Raw genomic sequence first — 12,688 nt, forward strand, 5'->3', positions numbered from 1 at the left:
TTGTTAATTGTGGTCATAGAAGTAATTTTATTTACTAGAGAAGCCTATTAAAGTATCCAGGATTGTTTTACATATCTGTAATTTCCTTTAAATATTTCAGCAAAAACCAATTAGAAAACGCAAATATGCCAGTGTTAAGAAAGCCTACAGCTAGGAAATGGGCATGCTTGTCTTCCTATTTCTACTTTTCCATATATTTGAAAATTTTGTAATATAAAGTTATAAAGGGAATATATATGGGCTGTCCCTCCACTGGTATACATTTTTATAACTTAGTGGACAAAGAGAAAAGTTTATGTAAACGACTTTTGTGAATAAAGCTATGAAATGTAAAAGATATTAGAAAACGAAGCACAAAATTAATATAGAATTACCATCTGTTACCATCAGAGTTTACCTCTGGGAAAACAGATAAAAGAACCAAGCTGTTCAAATTTAGATAATACTTGAAAGTGTACATTGAGCCAAAATTTAAAAAATGATTATCATTTAAATTATGCATCTCCTAAAGATGAACTTGTTTGAAATGTATGTGAGGACACTTCTACCAAATCCAGAATCTCATGACCTTTTATTGCTAAATTATGGACACATCTGTGCTGGTTTGAAAGGATGTATGGACCCTAGAAAAGCCATGTTTTAATCAAAACCCCATTTTGTAAAGGCAGAATAATCCCTGTTCAATACGGTATGTTTGAAACTGTAATCAGATCATCTCCATGGAGATGTGATTTAATCAAGAGTGGTTGTTAAACTGGATTAGGTGACAACATGTCTCCACCCATTTGGGTGGGTCTTGATAAGTTTCTGGAGTCCTATAAAAGAGGAAACATTTTGGAAAATGAAGGAGATTCAGAGAGAGCAGAGAAGAATGACAGTCACGAGAAGCAGAGAGTCCACGAGCCAGCAACCTTTGAAGATGAAGGGAAACGCCTCCCGGGGAGCCTCATGACACAGGAAGCCAGGAGAGAAAGCTAGCAGATGACGCCCTGTTCACCATGTGCCCTTCCAGCTGAGAGAGAAACCATGACTGTGTTTACCATGTGCCTTCTTATATACGAGAGAGACCCTGAATCGGCCTTCTTGAACCAAGGTAACATTCCCTGGATACCTTTGATTGGACATTTCTACAGACTTGTTGTAACTGGGACATTATCTCAGCCTTAGAACTGTAAACTAGCAACTCACTAAATTCTCCCTTTTAAAAGCCGTTCTATTTCTGGTTATATTGCATTCCAGCAGCTAGCAAACTAGAACAACATCCTTACATACTTTTCTTGGTGAATATTTTATAACATCGATTATTTTTATATGCAAATGATAAAATGATAGAAATTAAGTTTCTATTAGCTAGAGAAAAAAGGATTATGTTCCCAGGTAGTGTGACTTAGGTGAATCAAGGTATAGCCCTCTACTCTGAAAACACTTTTAATAAATACCAGATTTCTAGATAGACTAAAATTCTTTAACAAAATCAGAATTTCAGTTTTCTGTTTCTTCTCTTACATTTTTATATTTTGTTAACCTGAAGGTTTGATTCCAACTTTCATGCAAATAAAACTTTACAGTAATGACTTTAAAAACACCGAAAATGCATACCAGTTTAGCACAATATTAACATGTGTGACTGCTAAAATAAATAAACTTGATACAACAGAAGTTCAAGTCCAGGAAGAAGATAAAATGAGAAGGTAGATGGTCTCAGAATTGGGGCTTAATGCAGTGGGAAAGAAAACAGTTCGTTAACTACTAAGAACAAAGCAAGGACTTATCCATGAAGCTCACACTACAGCAATTAACTCAGATACAGTTAACCTGTAAACATTTAAAAGAACAAGTTTTTAAGGTCTTAAAGAAAACAAGTGGTTTTTTTAAAATATAAAATCCCCTTTCTCCGTTCCAGGAAAGGCACTCCCTTCTTCACTGTTCCATAAGCCTAACACCTGGACTGTGAGCACTGCCTGGCACTCCAGGAGCCAGCCCAGGAAGGCTGAGAAGGGCTGCAGACCCACGCTGCTCTTTGCTCTGGCCAGTTCTCTGCTGCTACTAAACACTTGGGGGCTGTAGGAGAGGAGCCCTGGTGAAGGAGGAGAAGCAGGAAAGTGTGTGGAGGGAGGGGATGGAGGGGGTAAAAAGAGAGGGGAGGAGGGGGGGAGGATCAGGCACTGCTATCAAGCTTTCCCTATGGCACAGTGGAAACAAGGCTGTATGGGGACGACTGGCAGGGAGGGAACTAAAGGCAAGAACTAAGTCCTCCAAGTTGTTGGATTTCGAAAGGTCTTTCGCTATGTCTTCTTAATATATGTGAATTTCTGTGTTGGCAGAAATTTACCCTACTCAGTTATCATACGGGCTTCCTCCAAGAAGGAAAAAGAAAACTCACTTCTGTTAAACAGGTGGTTACATAGTAAACAGCCTTCTTTTTGATTAAATAAAATTTTCTACATAAACACCGGTCAAGTTTTAAAGCTAGAGCTGAACTGTCATCCCATTACTTTATTTCATAAAACTTGGATGGTTTTTTTCATCCAGCAGCCTTGACAAGGTTGAATAAGATTTGAATCTTGTTTTTTTCCGTCCCCTTGAATTCTGAGTATAGTCATTAAACACTGCTGTTTCTCAGCATTTTAGTTTCTTTTTCCTTATTTTTTTGTAACGTATTTAACATTTCTTTAAAAAATCTAATTTTGAAATAATTTTAGATTTACAGAATGTTGCAAAAGTTGTACAAGGAGTTCCTGTAGAGTCTTGATCCAACTAATTTTAACTTTTTCTGCCTGTAGGGGCATGAAAACCCTTACTAAGCAGGTCTTCAAAAAATCTAACTATTGCTGAGTCTCCAAATGAAGCTACCATTTGTTACAAGTGAAGAAAGCCATAAAAGATCAACAGACAAAAAGAATGAAATGTCAGGTACATAAAAAAAGGGGAAGATTAACAGCAAGAATGTAGATAACATTCTCAAGTGGATGAAGTGGTGCTCTGGACATATTCCGAACAAAGGGACGAGCAAGTGAAGTCTGCACCCCCAATCACTAACTAGCCAATGTCTCCTGGTTCAAAAATGACCCCAGACCCTCCTGGTAAATAGATATCACTTTGCAGGTACCTTGTTGACTGAATTTAATACAAATCCAATCACAATCGCAAAAAATATATTGAAGGGGGATTAAGTTACCAAATATTATTTCTAAGGGAAAAAACAAAAAAATAAAATTGGGGAAAAATGAAGGACTTGCCTTATGATATAAAGTATTACAAAGGCAGACAGAACAACTTGATCATAACAAATACAAACAATAGCTTGGCAAAAACAAAGAGATTAGAAACATGCAATAAAAGGACACAGGGGCCAAATGAAGGGGTTTCCACTGGACAGATCTCAGGTAGTTTTAGCTACAAAAATAATGATAATGCATATAGCCCTCTGGATAGAGACAACATCCAGGAGTCTAAACTGGTATAAATAAATAAACAAAGGAGAAAACTGTTCCTTATGATGAAATGCCAATTGATAAATGCAGAAAGAATATGAGAAATACAAGGAAATGCTAAGGACATTTTCAGGATTAACGGAGACTAAACAGACACAACAACAGAATGCATGATACTGGATTTTCTTTTGCTATAATGCCTTTTATTAGGAAAATTGGTAAAATATGAATCACTGCTACAGATGAAATCCTAGCATTTTATCAATGTTAACTTCTTGGTTTTGATAAATATTCTGAGGTTATATATGATAATTCTTTATAGAACATAGAGTGATGTATTCAGGAGTAAAGAGGCAAAACCTGACTACCACTTACTCCTAAACAGTTCAGGAAAACTATGCATCTAATCCATCTGTTTATCTGTCTACCTATCATGTACTAATATATATGAGAGAGAGGAGAGACAAAACACAGTAAAGTATTTACACTTGGGGAAACAGGTTAAAGGTTGTCTGGGAATAATTTTATTACTCTTGCAATGTTTCTCCACTTGAAATTATGTAAAATTAAAAATTAGTAAACTAAGGCTACCATCAAACCAAGGACACATATTTTATTAGTGCTTTGGGGCTATTTAAGGGAACTGTTGAAAGACTATGAACATTGCAGCCTTCAGGGAGCCAAAGCCTTTCCTGGACTTATGAAAATTCTCTGCCTTTCCTATCTCATTAAATAACTATTTTCTCCTGTTTCACTTGAAAAGTCCTAAGAGGGGTGCATGTTTGTTAACCTTGGATTAAATGCCTTTCACTGGCACAATAAATGTGGAGGCAAGAAAGGAAGTACTATTATTTGCTCATACGGGTTATGCAGCTCTGGTGCACAAAGACAGTATCTGTTATTAGAAGAAAAGAGATAAACAGTATTGAGAACTCTACAATAGCACTATGAATGATAATTCATTACAAAAAATAAAGCAGCCCAAATAACCAGGAATGGCATGAAAAAACCTAATATTCAAATTACCTGAACAAAAATATAGGTAATTAACTCAAATCATCAATAGAAGCAACATAGGGGGCGTCAATGAATAAATCAATTTCCTGTGTTTCCAACATTTTACATGGAAAGTAGTTTAAGAAGAAATGTAGCTGTGCTGGCAATCGGACACTCACAAAGAATAAATCCATCTTTTACAAGATGCAATAAGGAACAATCTATTAAATCATTCAGGAAACCTCCATACCTGCCAAATTTTCCTAAAAGGTTTCAACTAAACATAGGTGGGCTGCAAGCAAACTCTAAAGAATTCATATGTAAACCAGATTTATTTCCATAATTATCCCAGGCTAATAAAAGGGCATATTCCTACAAAATCAATGACAGCTCTTCCCAAAGGAAGAAGTGAGAGACAGGTCCTGGACAACCAAGAAATTGACTGTTAAAACATCCTATAATTTTTCCCAAGAAAAGTCAAGAAATATCCACTATGGCCGCAATGATGATAATACTAATAATCATAATGACAGTATCTAACATATTTGTCACGTGCTAGGCAATTTCCATTTGCTTTAGATAAACTTCTTTAATCCTCACAAGTACCCTATGAAAAATGTGATATCATTCTCATTTTGAACTCTGAGTACAGAGTTCAAGAAACCTACCCACCCAATGGTTCAACCATTACCTGTGATTTAGCACAGGTAGTGTAGCTCCAAGTACATCCTTTAAACCACTCTGTCATGATGCCAACACTAGGAAGACAAGAACAGAGTATACTAAATGACATTCTATCATAAAACAATAAATGCATTTGTTATGAATTAGGAGTTGCCTAATCCAGTGTACCATACCTACCTCACTGAGCCATATAACAAATGTGGAAGAGAGGGATATTTTCCTTACTAAGCACCATTATTCACAGATGCCATCAAAAATTCAATCAGGTTATTTTCAAACTAGGAATGTAATCTCCATGCGTATGCATGTAAATATGAGAATATGTCATTTAAAGTGTTCTAGTGATGTTAAGAACACAGAGAATTATGTAGAAAATGCTGCTTGGCTTTTTGGAAAAGGGGCAGTTAAGTAACAACAGTCTTTCCTATACATGTGAGAAGAAAATAGGTGTAAGAGAATGTGGTGTGGCATTGTGAATTTTCAGAGATTTGCTGTAAAGGTTTGTTATTCATGTACATGTGGCAAATTGTAGGTGATGTCAGAATAGTTATTAAGGGTCCATAGTGTTATTATGATGATGTTGCATTCCAGTAAATAGTCAAATATCTCACGTAGATTAACAGGTGAAAATGCAGAGAATATTCACAATCAGTGCTGTTCCCTTCAGAGTATGCAATTTATTTCTTGATCTTTTATAAAGTGATTACCTATGAATCATTATGGTTATATTTCATTAAAGGTGTTGATATTACATGTAAAATAAGAGTTTTATTAGAAATCTCTAAAAAAACCTTACTTCCCTCAAATTTATAGATTTTTCCTTTAGAACAATCTTGATAATATTTGACAATTAGATAAAAAATTCCATACAGTGAAAACTTAATGATTATATTCAAGGAGATATTTCATTTGGGTACAGGATTTCTAATATGCATTGAAATATTAAATTTCTCCACTGATATTTACCTGATTCACATGAAGGATAATTCTGGGATGCTATTTAGGATGTTGTCAGGGGTTTATCCTGTGTGGATTTTCTGATATACACCGAGGTTATATGTCACACAGAAGTCATATTTATAATTTTATTAACTTCTGGTGATACACACACACACACATATATATATGTTAGTATCAAGTACATCTAAACCTGCAGAAGTTCATCAGAAACAAGTTTATTTCCTTGAAATGCTAAGTTCACCTGTGTACATGGAGAAAATTCTGTTCCATAGTCACTCTCCGACCTTGGCTCCTTCTATCCTGTACTCTCCCATTAGAAATGCACGAGTCCCATGATTTCCTAGGGGATAATCTCCTTTCCATTCTGACAAGGGACAAGAGATAACACTGCAATTTTGAGAGTTATCTTTAATGGGACTAGTCACCGATTCTTACATTCCACTAATCAGAGGTTAGTGAAATTATCCCACTTGGATGGGGAGGTTGGGAAACACAGACTTGGTGTGCCATGATGGAAAAGAGGAAATGGTTATCAGAAGACAAATAACACTCATTCTATGATATGTGAGGATTATCCCTGGGTAAGTCAAATTGAGCAAGGATACACTGAAGGATTTTCCATATCCACTGCCTTCAGAGTCTCCTCGTAGTTTGGATATATATAAAGAGGTCCATACTCAACGTATTTTCTGCTGTACTGAGAAAGCTGCTTTTGGTTTAGGGTTACTATGCATTTACTACATTCTATGCTTTCTCATTGGATGATTTCTCTGACTACAAAGGAGTTATGAATCCTGGCAAAATGTGTTCACATTTATTACTTTATCATAAATTTTTCACAGCGTGAGTTTTCTGAAGGCTGAGTTAACACAGCCTTCCCATATTAATTACAGGATTTCTTTCTTAGGTGAATTCTCTGCTACCCAATGAGGACTATACTTTCACTGAAAGACATTCTATAGAATATGTATTTCAAGAAATTCTCCCCTGTGTAACTTTCTGATATTTAAAGGTTGATATTTTGCAGAGGAACTTCCAACATTCATTTATTTATAGGGTTTCTTGCTTGTGCATGTTTTACTGGTGTTTTGTGAGGTATAATTTCCAACTCCCATATTAGAGTTTGCCCATATTATTAATATCTGTATGTTTAATCCCCTGGATGGCCTTTCTGATGTTCTCTAAGGCTTGATTTCTGGCTGAAAGTTTTCCCACATTCATCGCATTTGTAGGGTTTCTCCCCAGTGTGAGTTCTTTCATGTACTCTGAGGTTTGATTTTTGGCTAAACGATTCACCACACTGATTACAATTATATGGTTTCTCTCCTGTGTGGGTTCTCTGATGTTTTCTTAGGACTGAATTCTCGCTGAAAGCTTTTCCACATTCATTACATTCATAGGGTTTCTCTCCTGTGTGAGTTCTCTGATGTCCTCTGAGATTCGATTTCTGCCTAAAAGATTTCCCACATTCGTCACATTTATAGGGTTTCTCCCCTGTGTGAGTTCTCTGATGTACTCTGAGATTTGATTTCTGACTGAAAGATTCTCCACATTGATTACATTTATACGGTTTCTCTCCTGTGTGAATTCGATGATGTCCTCTGAGCTGTGATTTCTGACCAAAAGCTTTCCCACACTGATTACATTTATAGGGTTTCTCCCCCGTATGAGTTCTATGATGCTTTCTTAGGCCTGATTTCAGTTTGAAAGCTTTTCCACATTCATCACATTTATATGGCCTCTCCCCTGTGTGAGTTCTTTGATGATTCCTTAGGCCTGATATATGGCTAAAAGATTTCTCACACTCATTACATTCAAATGGTTTCTCCCCTGTGTGAGTCCTCTGATGTACTATGAGGATTGACTTATAGTTGAAAGATTTCCCACATTCATTGCATTCAAAGGGTTTCTCCCCTGTGTGAGTTCTCTGATGTATTCTCAGGCCTGACTTTGCACTAAAAGCTTTCTCACACCCATCACATTTATAGGGTTTCTCTCCTGTGTGAGTTCTCTGATGCTTCCTTAGACGTGACTTCTCACTAAAAGCTTTCCCACATTCATGACATTCATAAGGTTTCTCCCCTGGGTAACTTTTCTGAGGTCGAATTTGGTATGAATTGATAGGGCAGGATTTTCCAAATTTCTTATACTCAGAGGCTTTTGTCCTTATGTGAGTTCTCTGATATACATTGAGAGCTGACTGGTAGCTGAATATCTCTCTACATGTGTTATAATCAGAGGATTTCTCTGTTGTGTGAGTTCTCTGATGCACTGGAAGAGCTGAATTATGACAGAAAATTTTTCCATATTGAAATGGTTTCACCTCTATGAGAATTCTTTGATGTTCTCTAAAGTGAGATTTTTGGTTGAAATTTTTTCCTCCTGTATCAATTTTTCGAAGTTGAGTGATCCTACTGAAATTGCTTCCATTTTCATTACACTTACATTCATTAAGTTCATCAGGACTCTTATCCTCTTTAGAAATGTTCTGAGAAACAGTAAGAGTAGATTTATCACATAAATTGTCCCCATATTCATTGCATTTACAAGATTTCGTTTTCATGTGGGCATTCTTAGATGCAACAAGGGCAGTCTTCTCTAGGAAAGCTTCTCCACATTCAGCATATTCAAAAGCTTTCCTCAAACTCTGAATTGTCTGACTTTTAGTAACTTCCTCCTCATGACTGAAGGCTTTCACATTTTTATTATAATGAAAAGTCTCTGCAGCTTTAGCTCTGCGATCACTAATATTGAGGAACCACTTTTCACACACATTAAACTTATCAGCCTTCTCTTTTGAATAATGACAGTGTGAGGTCAGTGAGCTCATATCAAGTAGAGTAGGTCCTGTGATGTCACATTGAGAAGGCATTATTGTTGAAGGAAAAATATTTATGTCCAGATTACATGGTGGTCCTGAGATGTTCTTTTGCTCTGCAGTAAATACTCTGTTGGTGAATAAAACTTGCCACCATTGCTTGCCTTGGTTTTCTGAGCTCTTCTCTATGAGTTCCTCATGTTGGCAGTGTTCTAAAAATCAGAAAATTAAAAATACTTTATGATGCTAAGCACACTTTCTACAGAGTGGGATTTATATACATATACCCTATTTTCTATTAGACTCCTTGTTTTCTGGCTCAGTCTCCCAATAAAAAAATTCCAAATGTTTATTGCCTATATTTCCATTTATGTTTTTAAAAAAATACACAAAGAAAACCTTTATGTAGTGGAAAAAGGAACAGGAAAGTGGTGATGAATATCATGTATTTGGCATTTTAAAATATTATTCTCAAAATCAGTCTACATTCTTCTTCAGGAGTTTCCTTTGTTCCATTATACACATGAAAACCAAAACAAGTGTATAACGGCACCAGCTTCCTCATGTTGTATGCTGTGATTCTTTTTGTATTGTTATTTCCAGGAACACAAATATACAATGTTAGTGTAAACCTGATGATTGGCAAGTCATTTCCCCCCCTGTACTGGATCACTGCTTTATCTTGGCTGTATTACATATATCAGGGCTGTTCAATGAACCTGATGACCATCAAATCTTAGTAATTCTTCTTTCCATTTGCTCATTCATTTTCCCAAAGCCAGTTCAGTTCCTGTCCAATCTTTAGCTCAGCTTTCCATTTATACTTTTCAACATATCTAGTTTTCACTGACTATAAGAACCTTAAGGATCATTATGTTTCAACCTGATTCAAGGAACTTTACAAGTATTTCCATATTTATTCATAACAAATTTCTTGCACATAATTTACAGGAACTACCCTGCTGTAGCCCGCATTACACACAGCAATGTGTAAGGCCCATGCTAAAATATTTTAAAAGTGTATTTAAAATATACTTAAAATATTTTAAAAGTTACTCTCTAAGTACCAAGAGATGAAAGATTTAAGAGTCAGGATTCGGAAAAAGAAAGTTTTATACTAATTGCATATTCATTATGTGTTCTAGCTACTGTTCCACTAGTCTACAGTATTTTCTGCTCTAGTCTTGACAGGTTTTTGGTCCCCTAAATGTTTCATTTCTAATAATAATCTTACACTCAGATGATTTCTCTAGGTGTCCTGCCTGCATCCCAGCCTTGGTACTACTTAGAATCTAGGTGTTCTTCAGAGCAAAGCTAGTTACCCAAAGGCTGAATAATAATTTTTTATATCTTATCTTATATCTTCCAATGAACTTAAGTCTACCACTTATTTTAAAATATGAATGTAGTTACTGTCAATATCCTTCATTTTAAAGATATGGAAGGGAACTCATGTATCTGAGAGACAAGATTTTTAAGCAAATTACCATTACAGAAATCAACACGCACCTAAAAACTGACAGTAGGTCCACAGTTAAATGCATAACATTTTCCTTTGGTTGTATCTTATATAATGGTTTACCTTTTCATCAACAGTAATTTATAAGATAAAATGCATTTTATGCAGCTTTGGTATTCCTTCCAAAATACAACCCTCATTCTTATTTAATTGCATCCATCTATAATATAAATTAAACCAGTAACCCTTAGAAAGCAGTGAGCCACTTAATTACCCAGAGAGCTCTTTCACACATAAGGGCTTAGATCTAGTGCAAACCAACAGCTACTGCTTCAAAAGGTTTAGAAATGTGATGTGGGCTTTTATCCTACTAGGGATAGTGTTTCTGAATGAATCCATATGAAATACCTCTCCCTACCTGGCTATTACTTAATCCACAATATAATTATAAAATATTTAATATATTTTACATATCAGAGAATGGAAGAATAAAACAGAGACCATTATTTTGGTGGGAAAGGATCTCATTTAATACCTGTATGCTATGTGGAATAGAGTGTGTGATTAAGTCTCATTTTCTTTTGATACACCTATCTTCTCTATCTTTTGGATTCAGAGTTTAAAAAACAGAGAATGAAATACAGGCTAAAGTCCTCAAAGATAATTTTTTAGAAGGAGGAGGAATCTGAGCCAAAATATAAAATATGTAATAATAAAAACAAAAAGAAAAGGAAGCTTCTCCCACCTGCCAGGTACATTAAAGAATTTACTGAAGTGAAGTACTTCAAAATTTATATATGAAAACATACATAGATGAAAGGTATGATTTATGGAAAAATGCCACATATCACATTTATATGGAGTTTCCCATGAACACAGCCAAGGGAAATAAGGAAATTCCACAATATAAAATGGGCTTATAAAATGGTGGTAACTGAAATAAAAGAAGTGTTAAGTCCAGATATTAAGCAATAAGAGGCAAAAGTTTATATTGACAGAATATGAAAAGATCTTGCAACAAAGGAAACTCACATTAGGGACTACTGAAAGATCAGTAAGAGAGGCTATCAGAGATGAAGAGATCTAAAAATCTGAAATGACTTCACAGTTGTCCATTACTGGAAGACAGAGGAAAATAATTAAAGGGAGAATGGGAAGAATAGAGGATTCTGATTCATGAGAGAAAATTTAGTTGTTTTTATATATTGAGAAAAAGAATGATAATATTCCAGTAGAGATTCCTGAAGGCACAGGAAATCTTGCATTAGAACAGAGGTGGGAAAAAGTACATGGAAGTAACATTATGGTGGTCATCAGGATAAAGCAAAAAGAGCTTCAATCTGGAGATGGATGAGGCAAGAAGGGACTCACTGCATAGACAGAGGAGCAGGGCACAGAGGACAGAGTGTTCAGACACAGACACTGCAGGAGAAGGAGAAAGAACCTGTGAGTCAAACTCATTCACAAAAGAAATAATCACCGCAGACCTATTATACACTTTATTGCGTTAAGGTACTGGAAAAACAACTTTAATCAAGGTTCGGTAGATGTAAAGAAGAGCTGAGAAAGCTTTGGAAAAAAATAAAAGCTGAGATGAGGGATGCTATTTTAAACAAGGTGGTCATGGGAAGCCATGTGGAGAAGAGCATACAAGACAATATCAGAATTCTTTATTATAGAAGCAAATTCTTTGTGGAGCATATTTGTAGTAAATATCATCTTTCTGTTACTGTTTTATTCCCTTCTAACTTTGTAGAAACAACTGAAAAATAATATAAATAAAACCTCTTCAATACATTTCAACAAATGGCAGAGTTTGTTGAACGTAACCACCATTCAATCAAGTCAAAGAAAATGACTGGCTATGGGAAACCTTAGATATTCCTTCCTGAGGAAAACTTTCTTCAGGTTTACAAAGTCACTTCCCTCATGAAATTTATAGTATTTGTTTCCTCACTTTTCTTTATATTTTACATCATATGTATGCAACTCAAAAATAAGTATAATTTACTGTCACTTAAAAGTAAATACAGGACTTCCGGAGAAGATGGCGGCTTGGTGAGACGTGCGGGTCTTAGTTCCTTCTCCAGAACAGCAACTAAAGAAACAGAAACAATACGAAACAGCTCCCGGAGCCACAACAGGGACTGAAGAGACAACGTACCCCATTCTGGAATGGCTGAACGGGCAGGGAGAGTCCGCTGCGGTGAGATACCCGAGGGGTGCGCGCTTTCCCGGGCCGGGGCAGCTGGCGACTGGGGTCCCTTCCACACACGTGGCTCCCGGTCCGACTGGGAATGTTGGATAGCGGGGCCCTCCTGCCACACTTGGCGTCTC

At 36.1% G+C, this 12,688-nt stretch overlaps 1 protein-coding gene and 1 long non-coding RNA gene across 2 annotated transcripts in view; one reads left to right on the plus strand and one right to left on the minus strand.

Moving 5' to 3' along the window:
• Positions 1 to 12,688, plus strand: part of LOC143665607 (uncharacterized) — a 53,178-nt gene that overhangs the window by 209 nt on the left and 40,281 nt on the right. The window lies entirely within an intron of this gene.
• ZNF782 (zinc finger protein 782) overlaps positions 388 to 12,688 on the minus strand; it is a 46,159-nt gene continuing 33,858 nt past the window's right edge. Inside the window, exon 3 of the mRNA XM_077139164.1 lies at positions 388 to 9,104. Coding sequence (XP_076995279.1) covers positions 7,225 to 9,104 — 1,880 coding nt within the window. The 3' untranslated portion in view covers positions 388 to 7,224. The remainder of the gene's footprint in view (positions 9,105 to 12,688) is intronic.

This window comes from Tamandua tetradactyla, chromosome 2 (assembly GCF_023851605.1).
Source record: "Tamandua tetradactyla isolate mTamTet1 chromosome 2, mTamTet1.pri, whole genome shotgun sequence".
Classification (NCBI taxonomy): Eukaryota; Metazoa; Chordata; class Mammalia; order Pilosa; family Myrmecophagidae; genus Tamandua; species Tamandua tetradactyla.